We start from the raw sequence: 21,227 nt of genomic DNA, 5'->3' as shown, positions 1-21,227 counted from the left end.
GAGCTGGGTGGGGGAGGCCAGGGTGCAAACAGAAGGGGGGGGGCTATGGGTCGCAGGAGGGGTATTTTCAGAGCTGGGGGAGGGGAACCCAGCACTGGCCTTGCAGAGCAGGGTTTGGGAGCTTCAGGTCAGAACTGAGGTGAGCTGTATCTACTCTGGCTTGTCCTAGTGCGGTCAGGATCTCCAATGAACCCCAGTCCCCCCAGATCTCAAAGCAGGAGCAAGAGCTGGGGGGAATGTCAAAGGTCTGTCTCAGGACAGGCCCAGCTCCTCCTGCCAGGGACACCCTGACTACCAGAGCATTCAAATGGCTTGACCCCGCCATACAATCCACTGAGCGAGCCCCACCACTAATAGGAGCAGGCCCCCTACCACAGCGGTCCCCTGCCCCACCCCTGCTCCACCCCAGCACCAGCACCGCAGCGCAGAAGGGGTAACTAGCCAGATCCAGACAGGGCTTTAGCCTCTCAATAAAGCTGCTTACTCCTCCGTAACACCCTCTACCGCTGCCTTAAGAACAAGCCCTCGCAGCTCCTGCTAATGGCGGGTGCAACCCCTCGGCTTTCTCCTTCCAGCTCCATCCGCCCCGAGCAGCCAGAGCACCCAGCACCAACGCCATGGGGGAGTCTGACAGTCACTGGGACAATAAATCCATCGCTTCCCCGACCTGCCAGCCCCTTTGCCGGGCTCCAGGGCCACTCAGACCTCCATTGTGACTCAGCGCCTCCTACTCTGGAAGCATCGGCCCTCCAAGCCCCCCACCACGTGGGCTAAAGGAGAATCTCCCCTAGCTGGTAGCAGTGCAGGGTCTATAGCACACAGTTGAGCAGTCGCAATTCCAACCACAAGAGGGCAGCGACACCCCCCCCCAGCTCATTTTCCTACATTTCCATTTAAACCCGATCCCCTGTTGGGGCTATGAGTCCACATCCCTGCTAACACCTGTTCTCTTGTTCTTCCAATCTGCCGCTCTGAATGTGCACCTTGTTCTTATACTGGGGCAGCCGGGCAGGATTTCACTGGTACCTCCCAGCATAACAGGTGTATTATAACCAGGAAACTCAGCTTATCGGGCACAACAACCAATCCGAGCTGGAAGGATCATCCTTGGGCCCTGAGTCCAGCCCCCTGCGAGCCCAGGCCGCCCCATCGTATAATCCTGGGCACAGATTTCTTTTCAAGCTCCATTTTCTACCTGGGTTGTTTCTTTCTCAATTCTCCCCCGCCCAAGCCAGCCAGCGCCCTCACCCTGGGGCCCTTTAAACTGGGGCCTGAGCCATCTCCTTGCAAGGCTGGGGGGGGGGCACACTCAGCCTGCTCCATTTCCTGCCTGTCCTCCCCTGCCCTGTGCCGCAGAATGGCTCTTTCCCTGGCATTTCCTCTTTGCTCTCTGCCTGCAGCACGTGGCTGGGGCTGCCGTGTGGGTGCTGGCCCTCGCCTAGGCAGCCGGGCATGACACCAGCCATTGCCGGGCTTTGGTACTTCATCACAGGTGAGGTGGTAAGGGATGCTGAGCGGGTCAGGCGAGCGGAGACATGCACAGATCCTGGCTTTGCAGGGAATGAGCTCCCAGCAGGACCAGCCTGTGCAAGTCAGGAGGGGTGGCGGAGCCAGTCTGATCAAAGGCACTGGTGATGTAAAGACCCCAGGTTTGGGCGGGGTGGGAATCAGCGTTGATTTCATTGACCCAAGGAAGCAGGAGGCCATGGTGAAGCTGGATGAATCAGTGTCCGTTACGGATTGATACTGTCATTTGAGCTGTGCGAGACACACCAGGACGGTGCTTTTCAACCTGTGGTCTACGGACCCCTGGGGGTCCGCAGACAGTGTCTAAGATGTCCAACGGGGGCTGCACCTCCAGTCGAAAATTTTTAGGGGCCCGCACATGAAAAAAAGGTTGAAAACCGCTGCCCTAGACAGACAGTCCCTCACCAAAGAGCTTCCAGTCCAAGCAGGAGGCTCTGGAAAGACAAGACGCCCTGGGAGGGAAGTGGAGGGGGGAAAGTTGGGATTTTATGATGATTTGTAGTGTGGTTGCTCCTAGAGGCTACATCTGAAATCTGGGCCCCGTTGTGGTCCGTGGCTGAGGCTGCTAGGCCCTACCATAATGCAAAGTAATAACTGGGCTGGACGCCGTAGAATGAATGCAGAGTAAGAGACAGTCCCTGCTGTTTATTATTAGTTTTAAATTTCAGATTACGGTCCCATGTGTATGAATAGCGCTGCTCTCTGCTGGGCAGAATCAGAACCGCACTGGTAACATTTAGTGCGGTGTGTTTCTGTCGGTGGTTCTGCAGGGGGGTCCGCAGATGGTGTCCAAGATTTCCCAAAGGGTCTGCACCTCCAGTCGAAATGTTGTCGGGGTCCGCAAAGGAAAGGGTTGAAAGCGGCTGTGCTGGTGGGTTTCAAGCTGCTGCTGGGAAGTTGGACACGGTCCTGGAGTGCAGTGGTGACAGCCCCGGGGTCCCCCATGTCCACACGACACTCCTGCCGATGGTGTGCGTCCTCATCAGGAGTGCTTGCATCAGCTGAAGTGGGGCCGTGGGCGGGGTCCTTCCTTTGACATTAACACTGGCTGCTTCTGTGCACCAGGCAAGACGTCAGTGTCCCCCATATTAATTGGCATTGTGGGGGGCCTGAAAAACACTGGGGGCTGATTCTGTCCCCAGCAGGGGCAGCAGAGAGCACTGGGCCATACAGTGCAGTGGGGGTTGATTCTGTCCCCAGCAGGGGGCGGCAGAGAGCCCCAGGCCCATACAGCACAATGGGGACTGATTCGCTCCCTCCTGGGTGCTGGGCTATATGCTCTAGTCTCTCTCTCTCTCTCTCTCTCTCTCGCAGAGTTCAGCGGGTCTGACCCCACTGCGCCATGGCTGCCCCTCTGAGCCGGCTGTCCCACATCGCCTTCCACGCCCCCGCTGGGACGGGCCTGGTCAGCGACCTGGTGGACAAGTTCCGCTTTCACCTGGTCGCGTCGCGGGTGACGGCGTGTGCCCGGCAGCTGGCTCTCCGCAAAGGAGCTGCTGTCTTCCTCGTCAATGAGAGGCTGGGGGAGGCCGCCCCGGCCCACACGTTCCCGTCCGACCCCACCCGGCCCGCTCCGGCTCAGCAGCCCCCGCTGGGCCACGGCGACGGGGAATTCCTCTACGACGTCAGCCCCTCGCGCCCCGTGAGCACGGTCTCCAACGTGTGCTTCGAGGTGCAGGACGTACCCAGCGTCTCCCGACACCTCCAGGAGCGGGGCTGCCCCCTGGCGATCCCGCCCACCGACGTGACGGACGACGACGGCTCCGTCACCTACTGCGTGGTGAGATCCGTCGTGGGGAACGTCAGCCACACCCTGCTGGATCGCTCCCGCTACCGGGGGGCGTTCCTGCCTGGCTTCCGCACCGCTGGGGACGTCCCCAAGGGGCCGCGGGACCCGGCCGAGGCCACGCACTTTGATCACATCACCTACGCCTGCTCGCGGGGCAGTACCCGGGCCGTGCTGGACTGGTACCAGCACTGCTTCGGCTTCCAGCGCTTCGTCGTCAACAGGCAGGAGGACGCGGCCGAGGGCTACCGGATCCGCGGGCGCGGCGTGGGGCTGCGGCTCACCGCCATGCAGTACAGGAAGGACAGCGAGCCCGGGCTGGCTGACGACTGCAAGTTCGTCCTGGCCGAGTCCCTGCCGGAGCCAGGGAAGAACCAGGTGGACACCTTCCTGGAGCAGCACGGGGGAGCTGGAATCCAGCACGTTGGGCTCTACACCGCGGACATCGTCTCCACGGCCCAGGCCCTGGCGGAGGCCGGTGTGCAGTTCGTCGAGCCCCCCCGGGCCTACTACAGCGAGGCGGGCAAAGCAGAGGAGATCCGGGAGGCTGGGCAGGACCCCCGGCTCCTGTCCCAGCATGGCATCCTGCTGGACGGTGAGCTGGCTGGGGACGGGGAGGGAGGTGGCAGGGGCTCCAGCCCGCACCAGAGGAGGTACCTGATGCAAATCTTCACCAAGCCCATCTTCCCCGAGGAGACCTTCTTCCTGGAGCTGATTGAGCGTCGGGGAGCCGCAGGATTTGGGGAGGGCAACATCCGGGCCCTGTGGAAATCCGTGCAGGCCTATCTGGACAAGGAGTAGAGAACCCCCCCTCGCCTTCTCCCCTGGTGGGCTGGGTCTCACAGCGGGGCCATCCTCTCCTGCTGGGGAACGACGGGAGGCCAACGCTCCCCTGAGTGACGGGGGCTGGCTGCCTAGGGAGTTGCACTGACAGGCTAGTGGTGGACCCAGTGCTCCATCCCCAGGTGATGGCCCTGCCCTGGTGGGAGGGAGGGAGGGGACAGACCCAGACCAGCTGTTCGGTCAGAGAGCGGGAGGTTGGAAGCTACTTAAAAGCTCCCTGGGACACGCTGCGTGCCTTGATGGGTGGGATTCATGGGGCAGTTCAACTGTTCCCACCCCAGAGACAAACCCTGGCCCCCCCCTCAGCCCCACTCTGCCAACCCTCCCACGGCACGGCTAAATTGGCTTATTCTGATTTCCTGCTCCCTGGGCCAGCAGCTGGATTTACTGCCAACGTTCATCCTGCAGCTTTGGACCCCACAAGCTTTATGGGTGGATTTAGGGACCGTAAGCCCAGCAACCGCTGCGCCACCCCTGGGGTGGAAGGTGGCAGCAACAGGGCTGGGGTGGGTGGCAGGCAGAGTCAAATGGGAATGACGGGGTGAATGGCAGGGAGGGCACATCCCTGGGAGCAGATATCCCAGCTGGCCTGAGAACTGGCTCTGCATTAATCTCAGCACTATTCACTATTGGATGGGCCATGGGGCTGAGGGGCGTCTCTCTGAGGAGCTGGCCACTGGAGATCCCATGTCCTGTCTGCTCACCCTTTCCCCTCCAGGGCAGGACAGTTCCCCCTCCCTGCTCACTCACTTTGCACTGAGGCTTCCCAAGTGGCTCTGCAGGGATTTAGCTCTCCGAAGGCAGCTGCCGGGGAATCCTCTCCCTTTCCCCACACGCCACGTGCCAATCCCCTGGCTGGAGCGTGCGTGTGGTGCCCCCACCGCGGCCAGTACATTGGCTCTCCCTGCAGCCAGGCACCCGCCCCTCGTGAATGAGCTGTTCCCTCGTTCTTGTTCAGTTCATGGTTTTCGGTCTGATTTACAAGACTCTCCCCCAGGGTTTCCCTCACACTCCTGCCGCTCTCGCTGCGAGTGGATACTCGCTTACGGGTGAGCGCCTTATTGTTCACTTGAATTTAGTCATTAAACTGAAAACTGATTTTCCCGGTTCCGTGTCCTGTTGCTGGGGGTAGGGGGTGGGCCGCACCCTGGCATGTCATTTACTCACATGATCGCTGCTGCAGAGCCAGGTCTGTGCTACCAAGTAGCTCAACCCCAGCGCAGAGCCCTGCAATGCGCCTCCGAGGGGCTGCGGCTGAAGGACACCCCGGCTAGCGCGGGAGAGGGCGGCCTGCCTGCTTAGCAGGGATTGCCATGGAGTTCACACTGCATCTGAGCACCAAGTTCGCTTCTGGGTGTCCTGAGGGGTGCTGCTGGGGCCCTATGCAGATCTCTTTGATATCAGGCCCAGCTCCCACCCAGTCCACCTCTGCTACACCACCACAGCTGACCAGCAGAGGTGCTCACGTTAACAGCCCCCAAGGATGGGGACTGGGGTTTTTCACTGAGGGACCCTAAGGGCTTGTCTAGATGGGAAATTGACTGGACTAAGGACTCTGGCCTAGCTCTCCGTCTGGATACTCTGATTCAGCTTGACCCACTTCCAAAGCAGATCAGGTCAACCCACATGGCATTTTTTGGCGAGGAAACGATTTGGCCCCAAAATGTTGCCCGGTTTGAGCTAAATGCATTCAGCAGAAAATTCCTGCCCTTTGCCAGCGGGTGCCACCGCCGGTCGGTTTTTGCAGATCCGCGCTACCCCAGGCAGGCTGCTCGAGGGGCACTGCCAGGCTGCCCACAGGTGGGATGGAGCCACTGGGTGATCGTGCTCTATAAAAAAAGGTGGCACTCAGGGCACACGAAGCTCCTTCCCTGCTGCTCATACCACCGCTGCCCTGTTTCCTGCACTTATCTCCCACCCCCTCCTGTCCATCACCATGGCTCCAGTGGTCACCCAGAAAACTCTGCCTGGCAGCTGGCGCCAGGCCCTTCGCATCCCCTTTTGCGGCGCTGCCGGAGTGTGTTTCCGGAGGTGGCTACAAAGAAATGGAGCCAAAATCTGCTTTTAAAAGCTTGTAGAAAAAGTTCAGATTTATTAAAACCTCAGCTGTGAGAGTGAGTAAAAGCGGTCGGAAAAGGAGCCAACGTACGAGGCAGGGCCAGCAGCAAACTGCCCCACGGCATCCGACGTCGCCCTCTGGCTCTGCTGGATCTCATGACCGTCCCATGTCCCAGGAGCAGCGGGACGGGGCTGGTGGGAGGAGACGGGCAGCTGTTGGAAATACAGTAGTTCCACTTTGTTCAGTTCCACTTTGTCCTGCATCTAGAGCCCTGGATTCCCCCATTACTCAGGAGACGGTGGGAGTGTCGGCTTCCCTCACCCGTGAAGGGGCAACCCCAGCCACGAACTGCACCTGCCGGAATGCTGGGACGCCCTGACTGGACAGAACTGTCCCTGGCTGCAGCGGGGGCCCCAGATCTCGTTCCCACAGGGAATAACGTATCGCGCCTTCGGGCGGAGAGACATTCACCTGATGCTGGCTTGAGCCAGACCAGCCCCACCTGACAGCCGCTCGGTGGCCCTGGAAGCGAGCCAGGAGCCCGGGCCAGTTCTCAGTGGACATGCATCTGCAGGGTTCAGACACAGTCAGACCCCCATGCTGTATCCGCCCTGGGGATGAGCAGAGAAGTCCAGGCCCCAGGCTGTCACACCGGCAGGACGTCCCCTGTAACTCCCCGAGTAATGCAGCAAGACCGCTCCAGGCAGGCGCAGGTTCCTCACTCCACCCCACGTCCCCACTGTTGTGTGGCATCCCACTCTCGCTGCTAAGGGCTCTGCAGGGCGGGAGCCTCCCGGGGAAGGGAAGTGGTCTGTGGGGATGGTGGTAACACAAGTGAGCCTGCACTAGAGGGGGGTCCCTCTGCAGGGGGCTGGCTGCATGAAAGACGTGCAGGGAACAACGGACTGTGGGGGGGCCTCCTACGTGGGCTGAGTCTACGTGACTCGGTGTTACCCCCGACAGCCGGGTGCCAGTCACTGCAGGCCTGGTGGAGCTGCCAGCTGGTTGGGGGGGACAGAACAGCCCAAGCAATGCAGAGTATGGAGCCTCCCTCCCCTCCAGACGGGCCTCACCATTGGGTGCAGTCCGAACGGGTCCGGCCGGAGCAGGAGGCTGCAGTCATTCCCCAGCGGGGGCCTTGAGAAAGGCCTTGAGGGAGAGCTGCCTTAGGGGGCGGCTGCAGTCTGCTTCCACCTTCAGCTGGCCAGCATGCAAGGGATCGGCGCCCCGTTTCCGCTTGCAGCCCTACGGGGACAGACACAGGTAGGGTTACTGCCGTTGGCCCGGGGAGCCTGGTAAGGATGGAGGGGGCCCCCCAGCTGACAGCCCCAGAGGAGGACAATGCCCGAGGGGGGGGGGGGGGGGCTGGAGACTGACATCATGGGGAAGCACAGCATCATGGGGAAGCCTGCCCTGCACGATGGGGGGGGCTGCGGGCTCCAGGGCCGGCCCGGGCGGCTTCAGCTGCCTCCTCGCAGACGCGGACGCACTCACCTTGCCGGGTCCCCTCCCCTCACAGCTCTGCTGCTCAAACACCTTCCAGACCTACGGGAAGCACAAGACAGAGCTGGGCTAACCCCTGGAGAGACAGCACTGGAGGGTGGAGACGTGCCGCAAGCCCCTTCCCACAGCTCGAGGGGGACATGACAGGCTGGCCCCCGGCCCCTTTCCATGTGACCCTAGTGGGGGCAGGGCATGTGCAGGGCTGAGCCCCTCTCCCTCCCAGCAATCCCAAGGGCGGGGATGCAAAAGCTTAGCTCTCTCCCCGCTACTCCCAGGAGTCCTGTGGGGGATGCACAGCGCTCAGCCCCTCCCCGCACTCCCAGGGATCCCGGGGGTGGGGTCGAGTACCTTCTTCATAGCAGTGGAAACGGCCGATTTCTGGAACTCGGCCTGCGTCACCCACCGGAACGCTGGCCGCTCCAGCTCCTCGTCCCGCCCGCCTGAGGCCATCTCGGGGTCCCCGCCCAGGAGCAGCGAATAGACCACGTATGTCTGGTGAATGTGGGAGAAGACGTGGCCGACCTGGAATGCAAAGGAAAAGATCTGCAGTCCCAGGTGGGGGAAACACTCGCTGCTCGATGGCGCCCCCCTCTGGCTGCACCGCAAGCAAGCCGAGCGCCGTCCATGCTCAGCAACAGGGTGACAGTGGCTGGGGAGGGACTGTAAGGGGGTTATAATGGGGGAGCAGAGCAGAACAACCAACCAGGCGAGGGCACCAGGGACCCTCTGCTCTGCCACTCCCTAGCACCGCTCCCTGGCCTCCTGGCCCTCAGCCGACGCATCTTGGGCATCATCTTCCTGGCTGCAGACGGAGGACTTGCTTCAGAGCCCAGCACCGCAGCTCCTCCCCATCTGTCCCCCGATGCCCTGGACCTACGGCAGGCCCCGTCTGCGCTCCTGTCAGCTGCCCCACTCGCCACGAACCCTTTACCCACCCCAGGACGGACGCGTGGCCCTGTTTACCTCTCCAACATGCCGCAGGCATCCTCTGGCCACGGCTTCTCCGGCCCAGGCCTGAACGTGACCCAACAGTGCCTCCGTCTGCTGCTTCTCCTTCAGCTCCGGCCCCCAGGGCAGGCTGGGAAACTCCCACAGCCCCGCCAGCAAGCCTTGGAGAGAGCAAGGAATGGGCAGCCAGGCCACATTCGGCACAGCCAGATTTCCATTTCCAAAGGGCGCTGTGTTCCCACCACACCCAGGGCCCGACGTTCCTCTGCTCACAGGCCGGGGTCAGGACTTGGAAAAGCCTCCTGGGGCAGAGTGCGTCTCGACTGGCCCGTCCAAGCGTTTCCTGCCCTGGCTGGCTGCGGGATATTGTCCCTTCAAGATCACGTCCCTCTGATTACCTCCCCCCCGCCAATTGCAACATGAGATGCCTGAGGGTATTGCTCAGACCAGGCACAGGGCTCAAGCGATCGATCCTGGGGGCTAAACTGCTGTTGTAAAGTCTCTGCCAAACAGGCAAGAAGCGAGAGGGGAAGAGGCAGCAGGTTCAGGCCCAGGAAGCTGGGTGCAAGGAGCCCCCAAAGATAGCCCAAGGCACTGGGGAGCTGTCGTGCTGCCAGTGGCTGGATCTGGGGCACCGTGACCACTGATCACCCCTCCTGCTCAGCAGCCAGGATCGTTACTGACATAACGGCTGCACCGTCAGGCACGGCACAGCTCCTTCGCCTACGCTGCTGTATCCAGACTGGGGATGGACAATTTATGGAAATTTTGAAGCCATGGGGAAAAAACCCATTGGGGAGAGGGGTGGAAAAAAGTGGAACTTTGAGGGGAAAAAGATCTGAAGTAGTTATTTGTTAATCAAAACTAAACTTTATTTACTTTTTTAAGAACGCAAAATGTATTACGTACAATTTAGTTAGCACATGAGAAAGTCCTGTTTGGTATGTTTATGAAATAAAAAAGTATGAATTCTTTAGCTTTGATTCAAATAACAATGACAAATATACTTAGCATGGGGGAGGGACTGTAGCTGCACACGAAGGTACTTACAGGTATTGTTTTTCGCCTGTTGCCAAATAGGAAAAAAATATACAGTAAAAGCGGTTTTATCCAGCATGTTGGGGGAAGGGGGGGTGCCGATAAGTGAAAATGCGGGTTAACTAAGAGGGAGGGGGTTGGGGCGCGGGCAGGGACGTGGGGCAGCGGGAGGGGGTAGGTGGGGCCGGATCAAGGGGCTGCTCACCTCGGGCGGCTCCGCGCGCTGCCTCCACCCCCGCAGCTCCCATTGGCCACGGTTCCCAGCCAATGGGAGCTGCAGTGCTAGCGCTCGGGGCAGGGGCAGTGGTAACGTGCAGAGCCACCTGCTGTGCCTCCGCGTAGGAGCAGCTGGACAGGTCACCACTTGCGGAGAGCCACCCAAGGTGAGCAGCCCCTGGATCCAGCACCCTGAACCTCCCGCCCCGCACCCAAACTCCCTCCCAGAGCCTGTGCTCCAGCCCCCTGCTGGCCCTGCACCAACTGGACTAAAAACCAGGATTTTAATGAAGATCAGAAATGCTGGTTTATAGGTTTCAGAGTAACAGCCGTGTTAGTACTCCTTTTCTTTTTGATGGTTTATAGAGCTTTCCGGCTGATGAAGTGCCGGATAAAACAGCTTTTACTGTATAAAATACAAAGCACAGAACGCGCCAGTCTTGTTGTAAACCGAAAGGAAGGTTCTGTCTTCTGGGCGCAGAAGTATGGAAATAGATCTGTCCTGATCACGTCAGTAACAGCATCCCCCTCCTAATCCTGTCCCTGTTGACTCAGAGCACACACTTCATCTCACCAGTTTCTTTCCAATTTTCCCGTATCGGGCCTTAGGAAAGAACCATTTTTTTCCTGGACGTTTCTGGGTTGTTTTTTTCAGATGCTCACCTCTCTAATCCGGCCAGAGCTCCAAGCAGGGGTCCCCCCACAGGGATCCTTCCCACGCTCCCTCCCGCCTCCCCCTAGCCAAGGAGGGCTGGCTGTGGGCGTTTGATGCCTGTCGAGGTCAGTCAGCAGTGAGGGGCTTTTTCTCGCACTGGCCCCCTGGGATGAGTAAGCTCCGCCCCCCAGCATTCCCAGTCCCACGGGGCAGCGAGCCTTCCGTTCCCACAGACACCAACTCCCCCACCCCATCCCCACCCTGGTGCACACCCAAGTTACCGGAGCTGGGTCTCTGCACGATCAGGTACTCCGGCTCCCCGCGGTGGCCTCTCCTCTCCAGCACACACGTGGCCGTCCGCTCCGCCCGGGGCTGCTTCTTGGCGGCTCTCCTGGGGAAGTTGGCCACGCCGAGGCTGCTGTCCCAGGGCTCCGTGGCAGGGGGGCACAAGGAACAGATGCCTGTGGTGGCAGCGGCTGTGAATCAGACACGGCAGCGGGTCAGTCCCTGTCACTGCACCGGCCCCCATCAGACCTGGCGCTCAAGGGCTGCACCCCTGCCCTGCTCACGGCATGAGAGGAGGCCGGGGGTCCCCATCACCCGCTGCTGATGCATTTACCCCAGCCCCAAGAGCAGCTCCTCCAGCAGCTGGCCATGGGGCTCCCAAGGAGAAGGCACCATCTCAGCCCAGGATCAGCCAGATGAGGTGTCCCAAGGAGGTGTTGGGGGGGACCCCCTAGAAGTTGGGCAACAGAAGCTCTCCCTTCACGTCTCCTTCTTGCGTGTAAGTCACTGCACGTTCCCACCCCCACATCCCAAACCAGCCTCCATGCGACACTAATCCCCATAGCGTAACCCAGCAGAGCTGGGGCTCCCCAGCTGCACAGGCCAGCAGGGGAGTCCATCAGGAGTCCTACTGTTCACGGCAGCACCGCCTGACCCCTGCCGCTCTAACAGCCTATCGCCGCGCTGCCCCCAGAGCTCTGTGCCTCAGGGCGAGGCTTCCCCGCCGGCTCAGAGCTCACCCGGGGCTAAGGGGTCAAGAGGTGCTCTCCATATGGGGCTGAGCCTCGAGAGCACAGTGAGAGGTGAGGATCCCCGGCCAGCACCTACCACACTCCTCTAGGTCAGGCGCCTGGGGGAAACTGGAGGCAGCTTGTCCCAGCAGCCTCCTGGAGGCGAATTCCAGCTCCTTCTCCACCTGCAAAGGAGGACAGGGTCAGCTACAGGTCTCAGCTGGAACTCCCCCCCCAGAACCCTATCACCATTAGATAACGAGTTCATGGAGGACAGGTCCAGCAATGGCTATTAGCCAAGAGGGCCAGCGATGCAGCCCCACACTCTGGGTGTCCCTAAACCTCTGACTGCCAGAGGCTGGGACTGGATGACAGGGGATGGATCACTCGAAATCTCCCTGTTCTGTTCATTCCCTCGGAAGCATCAGGCCCCAGCCACTGCTGGCAGACAGGATATGGGGCTAGATGGACCGTTAGTCTGACCCACTATGGCCATTCTTATGCCATTTCAAACCTGGCAGCACATATTGCATTTGGCACCAGCCACAAACTGTCCCCTGATGAGATGTTACAAGACGTGGATACCCGAAGACACTGCGGCCACGAGTCAGAAGAGAGCTTAGCCCACGTGTGAACAGGTCTGGGAATTTGTACACAATACATCCAAGGGGGGTAAACCCCACGGGGAGAGGGGAACTGGGGAAGGCCAGGTAAAAGGGAGCGAGAAGTTTCAAATGAGAAACAGGGCACAAGTTTTTAACAGTGAGGGTGATTTACCACTGGAGCAAACTACCAAGGGAAGCGGTGGGGTCTCTATCTCTCGATGTCTCTAAATCAAGATTGGATGCCTTTCCAGAAGATGCTATTGGCCAATACATATAGTTAGGCATAGTCTCGGTATTATGTACACAGTATTAATATAATACACATTTTATATGTGTGTTGGGAAGTTATGTTAACTGAATGTATTATGGTCTTACTACAATTCTGTTCACTCACGCTGAGTATCTCATGACCCTTTGCAAAGCCGAAGTCAGCTTTGGCATTAGCTAATAGAGAACTTGCCAAAGACAAGAAATGTTTGTTCTATATCCTAGTACAGGCAGCTTTGAAGACAGCTGGTTCAGAGCGTAGCATCCAAAAGAGAGACAGGGAAAGGACAGAACAAACCAAGGTGTGCTGGATTTTAGTGCTGTCGAGTTTTGTAACTTGTCAAGCCATACTGTAATGAGAGCTCGTTTAAATGCACATTTCCGAAGCACACTTCTGCGTAAAGTGAGCATGCTGCCAGATACAAACCGCTCCCTGGAAAGAGGCTGCGTATGTCTCCTTTCCATACTGCACCGTTTTGTCCTCAAGAGACTAAAGGTAGGCAAACGTATTGTCTGAACACCGCGAGTGCAGTCAGAACAGCTGGCTACACTCAGACCAAAGTGCGCTTTAGTCAAACGCAACTGGCTGGGCTCGAGCAGAGGTGACCGGGTGAGATTCACTGGCTCGTGCTAGACAGGAGCTCAGACTAGATGATCCAACGGAATAGTCCTTCTGGCCCCATGAATCTCTACCATTAATGGCCATGGTTTATAGGTAGCATTTCACTGGAAACAATGATCACTATCAGGGATGGTTTCCCACCACTGGGACTGATCAGACTGTGGAACCGGCCTGCCCAGAGGAAGGGCAGGAATTGTCTGGGTCGTTTAACCTGGACTGGACCCAGCACTGCTGATTATATCACAGGGCGGGATTCTGGGCCAGCCCCAGGGGTGCAGCTGAATGATGCCACCAGGCTCTTCCATCTCAAGTTCCCAAGCTCCAAAACCAAAAGCCCAAAGAGCAGCAGCTTGTCATATAGGGATCTCCGGGTGTGTGTGGGCGTCTCTCTCTCTCTCTCTGGATCCCCACCTTCAGTTTACAGCGCGTAGGCCGGCTTGGCATAATTAGACATGCATGAGGCCTCAATTCTTGGGAGACAGGATTAGGGAGGTAAATGGATCAGCAGGCTGGGGACAGAATGTCTGTGCTAGCTGAGATAAGGAAGAACCCGCAGGGAACCACTGACAATGGGAAAAACAACAATGTACAGGATCACCCTGGAAGTAAAGAGTACGTCGTGGATGTACAGAGCGTGCTGTACAGGCCTTCGTTCCTACCATGTAACCAAGCCAGGCCCAGAATGTGTGATGCAATGTAGGGTAAATGCAACGTGATATGTAAATGCATACAAAGGAAGAGGGTTTCTGTGTAATTTTGGATCTGGGATGTATCCTTCATCCACCCCCCCCCGTGTTTGAGTCCGCTCAGCTCAGTGTAACATTGCTGTGCGCCCAATAAAAATCCCCGAGTGATAGAATCTGGAGTCGAAGTGAGCTCTTGGGAAGCTGAGGGGAAAGCCGTCTCGGAGGAATCCCAAAGCAGGGAAGTGACTTGCTCGGGGTCCAGAGGGAGGTGGTGGGTCCCTACCCTTCCTAACAGCACACATTTTTATGAAGAGTGTGGGGTTTACATACAGACCACCGACCTACTGGGATTGAGCTGAATGCAGGAAAGCGCAATACTTACCCGGCAACTCGCCCTGCAGTGGTGCTTCACAGGACACTCCATGCACAGCGGGGCCCTGGGGGTGCACACAGTAGCTCCCAGCTCCATCATGGCTTGGTTAAAATCCCCTGGCCGGGCTGGATCGACCAGAGCATTGGCCAAATCCCTATGACGAAGAGCAGCGAGAAGTGGCAGGCTGGGCAGGCATGGTTAGCCAGAGGAGCGTTCCTTACAACACACGGGGGGCAGGTCCCATCAGCTGGGAAGAGGAACAGCCCTCCCCAAACAGGCACTCACTCGCCCTCCCCGCAGCTGGGGAGAGGCTCAGAACCTTGATACCAGCTAGACCCAGGGCGGAGGGGGCTCGGGCCATTCTCGGCCACTGGGGCTTGCTCCTGTTCCAGTACGTTGGGCTAGTGTGACTAGTGCTCAGGATCCCTCTTCCTATCTTACTAGAGCCACTTGGAGTCACAGGGCCAGGACCTCCCCGCAGCCTCATCCCAGTGATGGCTCTCTCCAACAATGGAGATCGGGGGCTCCGCACCCCAAGTCCCTTCATGGCAGTTAGAGGCAGCTGGCATTGGCTTGTAGAGCCAGGGAACCCCTGCGGCAACGAGCAGACACGGCCGCAAGCCCACACTCTCCAAGGCGCCTCTCACCGCACCGAGCGCCTGAGAGCATGCGACTGGTCAGTGACCCCCGAAAGCCAGGTGCAGCCACCCCACGCAGGCTCTTCCTCCGCTTAGACTGGCCGAGAATCCCAGCCCCTGCTTAGCGACGCAGCCGCTCCTGTGACAGTTCTCGCTGGCGCCTGGACAGTACTCGGTAAGCTCTGGTCTCCTGTGTTGCCTAGGGGACTAGGCTGCTGCACACACCCATTGGCACGATCCTGTACTGCAGCCGGGGGGAGGTGGGGATTTCATCTCCAGGGCTGATCCAATCCCTGCCTATGCCCTGTATGGACCTGCAAGGGAGCGACTTCCTGCTCACTGGGCTAGTGCTTGTCTGGGCTGCAAGGCAACTGACTGTCCCAACGACCTGGTAAGCAGAGGTGAAAAGCTGTCTCCCATGACCGATCCCCCCAGGCCACCCTGGTGTACTTTACTCCTGTTTGTATTACAACCCGCCCTCACCTCCTGGGACAAGAAAAATCCCCTACCAGAGTCTGTTGGCGACAGCCGGGCTGCTGGAGTCGGCGCCGATGCATCGGACCCGGCACAGGACTCGAATCACGTTCCCATCCACCACTCCCGTCACCTGGCCCATGAGACGGAAGAGCCGCGGTCACCATCTCAGGAAACGTGCGTGCTCGTGCCCCTAGGAAGGGAGGGCAGTCGGCCAGGCCGGTCCCAGGGAGGGGTAACTGGAGGGACCTGCCTCCCCCATGGAGGACCAGCAATCCCCAGGCCAAGGGTGCACCACGGATGGCTGGAGCTGGTCTGGCCTCCCAGTGCCCAAGCAGCAGCACGAGGCTCCTCTCAGTGCCCAGATCCCCCCGGGAGATCCCAGCTTTCAGCGAGACAGGAAGAACTTTGCAAGTAGCACTAGAACTGCCCTGGGGCAAGAGGGGCCATGGGCGGCTAACAGCAGCCACAGGGAGAGGCACGTTCCCCAAACCTCCCGTCGGCTGAGGCGCCCGTGAAACCCGACAGACCCCAAGGGCAGCACAGCCTGACACACCTGCGGCAATGCGGGCACACAGACAGCGCTGGGTCTCTCCTCACCTGCCCGTAGGAGATGGAGGCAATGGCTCCTGCTGTGTATCTCCCCACTCCCGGCAGAAGCTTCTGCAGCTCCTCGGCCGTCCCGGGCATCTGACCTGCCCGCTCGGAAACCACCTGAGGGGAGAGGGATAAACGGGAATCCACATGAAACAGCAGGGACCTGGTGTCTCCCAACGTGAGTGGGGCAAATCAGCCACGCTCCACTCTGGAGCTTTTGGCTAACACCTGGGGACGGAGCCGTGGCACTGGGCTTTCCCGCACACCAGCCAGCAGGCACTAGCATGGAGAGGAGGGAACGTAGGAAATACCCAATCCCTCCACAACTACCCCCTACCAGGATACCTTCTGTGCTGCTTCCTGCAGCCGCTTCCCTCGCGAGTAGTAGCCAAGTCCTGCCCACAGCTCATTCACATCCTGTTCCCAAGACACACAGCCAGGGGTTACGACTAGTCGCAAAGGGCCCGGGATTAAAGATCAATGGGGGTGTTTTCAGGCCCCTGCCATGGGGGATTCTCACCTCCAGGGAAGCTTTGGCGAGTGCCTGCAGCGTCGGCCATTTCTACATTGCAAAGGAAACAGAGGTTTGTTCGCTGGCACAGGACGGGTCTGCAGAATGCGACGAACGCATGGCTGACCCGCAGGCTGGGGACAAAACATGCAATGGCCGAGGATTCAGACACCCTCAGAAATTCAGGGCTCTGGGCTTGGGAGGAGACAAAGGACAATCACCTGCATCCACCTGTTGTAAAAGTCAATCACCGTAGCCACCTGCGTCTGCTGGAGCATGATCTCCGACACCCACACTGCAGGCACAAAGGAAAAGCAAGAGCATCATGGTGGACTGGAAGGCCCCCTCCCAATTCAACACCTTGCCCTGTCCCTTTGCACAAGGTCTCTCTGGGGGGAAGGCGGAGCCTCCCATGGCTTGCACTAGTCCCTTATACCTGAAGCAGGCTTAGAATTGGGGCCACTGACGTATCCAAAGTTACTGCCCAGAAGATCCAACGGCCACCAGTTTTCTCCCCATTTGTATCATGCTGCTCCCATGCATCTCTCAGACCAGGCCGTTTGAGCCTAAGGAGAGAGCACCATCATTGTCCAGCTTCATCCCTGTGATGCTAGGTCCTTGCAAGTGCCACGCTGCTGGCCTCTTTCAGAAAGAGTCTAGAGGAGTTTTGAGGTGCGTCTGGTTTTGGGAGAGCAGCGTGATTTGTTCCGAGTATTTTTCTCCACAGAGAAGCTGCAATCCCCCACAATGCACCCTGCTAACTCTGCAGTGCTAGACACAGATGACACGCCGTGACAAACCTTCTGTCTGAGAAAAGAAGCCCAAGCAGCCAGCCTGTGTTCTCTCTGTCTCACCTGCATATGCTCTTCTGTTAGTATCTGATTCGCTTGCAGCCTGAAAGAGACGGCAGAGAGAATTTCAGGGGAGAGGACAGAGCTCTCAGCTCTGGACCCTGCTCAGGGAGCAATGGGGAAAAGGAAAGGAGATGCACACCTTGTTCGGATAGGGTCATTTGCACTCAAGAGAGAGAGTCAAATTTAGCACTGGTGAGATGCCACCAGCATTTGGAATGACACCAGTTAGCTTGCAGAGAGCAGCTCCTCTTGGGCAGTGTTTGATATCTGAGCCCTGGTTCAAATACTGGCAGAGGACAAAATTTGTAAGTGTAACTCAATTTAGATATAAAAGCTCCTTAGATGGGAGGAGTTATATGAGACCTGGGATCTGCAGCTTCAAGCTGCTACTGGCCACCTGAAAACAGCTCTAACCAAAACCTCCCTTGGAAAGCACTTTGTTCTTGCAGAGTTTCTTAGGAAGGTCAGATGCCCAACCATGTTAGAGAGTCAGGACTAGGGTTATTTTTTCATCCAATGGGGCCTAAGATGCACAGGAAATATTTGCATAAACACACGAAAAACACATATTTGCATATGCAAATAAGAAAAGGTGAGCAACTACCTGTCTTCTATACGCTGTTTAGATACTAATTAAAGAAAAGATTGGCCCCCAAAAGTTTCCGTTAATGCTGAATTTGGTCTGACTAATTGAAAGCCAACACAAAATTGGCTGCAATCTCTCTTGATCTTGGCATGAGGGATTTCATACATTTTCTTCAACGCTTCTCCAGCTAAAGTTTATCCTGAAAGTTTAGAATCCCAACAGAGAAACCTTCCCTAAGGACACCCCCACCCCACCCTGCACACAGGTACCAGCACCGGAGATTTTTAAATGGGACAATGGTGGCCCCATACAATTCTCAGCATAGCAGCTAAAGTTCACCTCTGACCACACCAGCCATTCCACCATGGAACAGACAAATCCACTGTCACCATTCACCGCTGTGGGCTTAGCAAGGACAGAGGTGAGAGCTGGGGCTGGCACAGAGTGGGAACAACAGAATATTCTGCAGCAACAAGGGAATACAAACTAACAGGCAAGCAAACAGTCAGTGGCTAAGGATAAATAAAAACCTTCCTGCAGCACTAGAAGTTCAAACCCAACAGATGAGACCAAGGATGAAAAACTGACACTGACTAGAAACACACAGTGAAACTGACCTGCCTAGTTTCAGGTAGGACCAAGTTGAAGGAAACAAACCACATTAGTGGAGGAAGATACAATCCGATTTTAGATGCCCCTTCAGTTTCAATGCAATCTGACAGGTTCATAGGGGAAGACAGTGCTTTGGTCATCAGGGCAGCATCTTTTAAACTGGGGGAACCCAACCACGTATTGTGGTGACCCACTCCTGCCGTACCAATTTCCTCCAGGGAAGGTCACGCTTGCATTTGTCGTACCAGGCAAGCAAATTCTTCCGAAAGGCCTTGATTTCTGCCGGGTGGCTGAAGAGATGGTACGCAGATTGTTGGGCAGACACTGGAGGTAGCACGTCTGCAAGGAGACATTAAATGCCAGTCAGAAGACAGGACCAGTGGTTAAAGGAGCTGGTGGGGGAGGGCTTGGCTGCCCTTTCATTACTGAGGCAAAGGAGGTCTTTCCATCAGACTACACAAACCACTAGAAACAAGGAAAATAGCCTGGAGAAGCCTGCACTAGACCCTGAAGGGTGTGTGGCCCCAAAAGGATTTCACCAGCTGTTTCTAAGATTCACCCGGTCCCAGTGCGCCAGACCTCTACAATCTCAAATTCGCCCCTAAAGCCTCACTTCTACCAGCCTACTTCACAAATACTGGCCCTCACCAAATGCTTTCCCCTCCTAAACATTACGGAAGTGGAGAGATGTATCAGATTAGAAAAAAAAAAGTTCCTCTAATTTACCACCCTTAGCTGAGTCTCCCATTGCATCTTGTCGTCTCATAGACTGTATGTTCATCAGGGCAGGAACTGTTTTTCCATATGTCTCATACAACTTGGAGCAGGCCAACACTTAACTAGTACACACTTCGATGCCTGTGTTCTCTGTCCTCCACTGAATGCATTAACCAAAATAAGCTTCTGGCGAAGAGATTTCAACTATCATGCCTACTACAGAGTGTAGAGTTTACGTCAGGGGTGAGGAAGCCCACACAAACAACATGGGGCCAGCAGAGAAGGAGGCAGAGAAACTGACCAGAAACCAGCCAGTCTATTTTTGGAAGTGCAACAACAAACAGTGTTGAAAAAAGAAGTAGCACAAACTTATGGTTAAAATGTTGTATGTCTCTGAAAACGTGACTGTCAACTCCCTGCGTGTATCAGGGCCAAGTCGTCTGATTTCAGTGACTAAAGTAAGCTTTCAATTACCTGTTACTGCTCTTAGCCCTGCGGAACTCACCCACCTCTGTATGAGGAAGCTGCAATCTAGCCTTCTCACACAACATCAGCAGAGTAGTTAACCAAGCTCACCTTGTGAAATCTTGGTCATTGCTAACGCATGAGGAAGAAAAAGCTCAGATTGATTCTCACTTCCCAAAGGTGATTTTGCAGGCCTGGCAGTTAGAGGAAATGTATATGTACTTGTAAACTGAGCACAGCTGAGCTGCAGTTACTGAGAGACAAGAAACAAGGAGCTTCACAATGCCATTTTAGCACTGAAAGGTGCAGGTTTGAGTCCAGAGAGTTGGACTCCATTGAGGATGGCAATGGAAGGTGCTGTACAAGTGCAGGATATTAGGATCAGCAGTGAATTAATATATTCAATGGTCAGACTAAATAACGTGCAACCCCAATGACGGAAAAGGTTTTATTTATAAAATATGGGTTTATTTGTCTGAGTCCCTTTGCACCCAGGCTCATTCCTGATCTTGTTTGGTACGCGTCTAGCTGTTCACACTGTGCCTATCGTCATGGTGTCACCCTTACTGCAGTGTCCCAATAAGATCCTTGTAGCTGAAGCGTTTCACCTTTATGGGATGATACATTTTCCCTGCACCTCCTTGGGGATTTCCTCACATCCCCTGCGCCCTGCTGGAGTCCCCGCCCGCTGCGAGCTGCTGCCCGGAGTTTACTCATCGCCAGGCTGAGGAAAAAAGAGCGAATGGGGTACTGTTATGGTGACCCCCTCAAGGGCCCTCACATCCTGAGCATCTGCTGCAATAACTCTCCACTCCCAGAACTCCAACCCCCCCACAGGACCACGGACACCACACGCCCTCCCACTGCCACCCTGCATGCTGGGGGGGGAGGAGGAGGACTGGACACCCGGGCACCATGCGCACCTCGTGGGAGGGTGGTGGGACCCGGACACCCCATGAACCTCGTGGTGCGTGTGTGTGTGAGCCGGACACCCCGTGCACCTCACGGGGGGGAGGGGCGAGAACCGGGCACCCCGTGCACCTCATGGGGGGGAGTTGCCAATTTTGGTTAGACATACTCCTGGAGATTGAATCACATGGTATGCTCTTTAATTAAATATTATTCTTTAATTCTTGGAGACTCCAGGCCAATCCTGGAAGGTTGGCAACCATATCATGGCGGGGGGGGGGGGGAGAACAGGGCACCCCGTGCGGGAGGAGCGGTGGACACCGCGGTTGTCTGTGTGTGTGGGGGTTGAACCGGACACCCCGTGGGGCGGGGGGGGGGGTTGAACCGGACACCCCGTGCACCTCGCACGCTGGCGGGAGCCTCCGGACACGGCCGCCGGCCGGGCGCGCTGCAGCAGGGGCCGGCGCGCGGAGCCTTCCCTTACCGCACTCACGCCACGCGCCCAGCCTCCCCGGGGACCTGCTTCGCTCTCGCGCGGCCCAATCAGAGCCCGCTCCCGGGCGCGCAGGAGCCAATCAGAGCGCGGCCCCGGGAGCCGCCTCGCGCCCAGCACCTCTCGTCTCGTGTGGACTGGTCACGACAGGTCTGGCCTATCAGCCGACGAGGCGGGATCAGCGGTGACTAGCCAATCAGCGTGTCCGAGAAGACCGGGCTCCTCCC

The 21,227-nt window shown here is 57.3% G+C and overlaps 2 protein-coding genes across 5 annotated transcripts; one reads left to right on the top strand and one right to left on the bottom strand.

Moving 5' to 3' along the window:
• Positions 1-1,368: 1,368 nt before the first annotated feature.
• On the top strand, positions 1,369-6,411 carry HPDL (4-hydroxyphenylpyruvate dioxygenase like). The gene is made up of 2 exons (XM_074961873.1): positions 1,369-1,492; positions 2,842-6,411. The coding sequence occupies exon 2, from the start codon at positions 2,870-2,872 to the stop codon at positions 4,112-4,114; it is 1,245 nt and encodes a 414-aa protein (XP_074817974.1). The 5' UTR covers positions 1,369-1,492; positions 2,842-2,869; the 3' UTR covers positions 4,115-6,411.
• On the bottom strand, positions 6,243-21,128 carry MUTYH (mutY DNA glycosylase). Of its 4 annotated transcripts, none has more exons than XM_074961870.1 (17): positions 20,992-21,128; positions 20,207-20,322; positions 18,622-18,755; positions 17,219-17,258; positions 16,586-16,659; positions 16,374-16,415; positions 16,199-16,270; positions 15,857-15,970; positions 15,292-15,389; positions 14,154-14,298; positions 11,689-11,776; positions 10,857-11,051; positions 8,682-8,827; positions 8,067-8,240; positions 7,710-7,760; positions 7,289-7,460; positions 6,244-6,427 (listed from the first exon to the last, which is right to left on the bottom strand). In XM_074961870.1, the coding sequence occupies exons 2-16, from the start codon at positions 20,313-20,315 to the stop codon at positions 7,335-7,337; spliced, it is 1,608 nt and encodes a 535-aa protein (XP_074817971.1). In that variant the 5' UTR covers positions 20,316-20,322; positions 20,992-21,128; the 3' UTR covers positions 6,244-6,427; positions 7,289-7,334. The 4 variants fall into 4 exon arrangements, with proteins under 4 accessions (XP_074817972.1, XP_074817971.1, XP_074817970.1 ...); XM_074961869.1 differs by having other exon boundaries at positions 20,909-21,058; XM_074961871.1 differs by lacking the exons at positions 18,622-18,755; positions 20,207-20,322; positions 20,992-21,128 and adding an exon at positions 18,422-18,579 and having other exon boundaries at positions 6,243-6,427.
• Positions 21,129-21,227: the final 99 nt, after the last annotated feature.

This window comes from Natator depressus, chromosome 8 (assembly GCF_965152275.1).
Source record: "Natator depressus isolate rNatDep1 chromosome 8, rNatDep2.hap1, whole genome shotgun sequence".
Lineage (NCBI taxonomy): Eukaryota > Metazoa > Chordata > Testudines > Cheloniidae > Natator > Natator depressus.
This window is presented reverse-complemented; position numbering and strand designations above follow the sequence as displayed.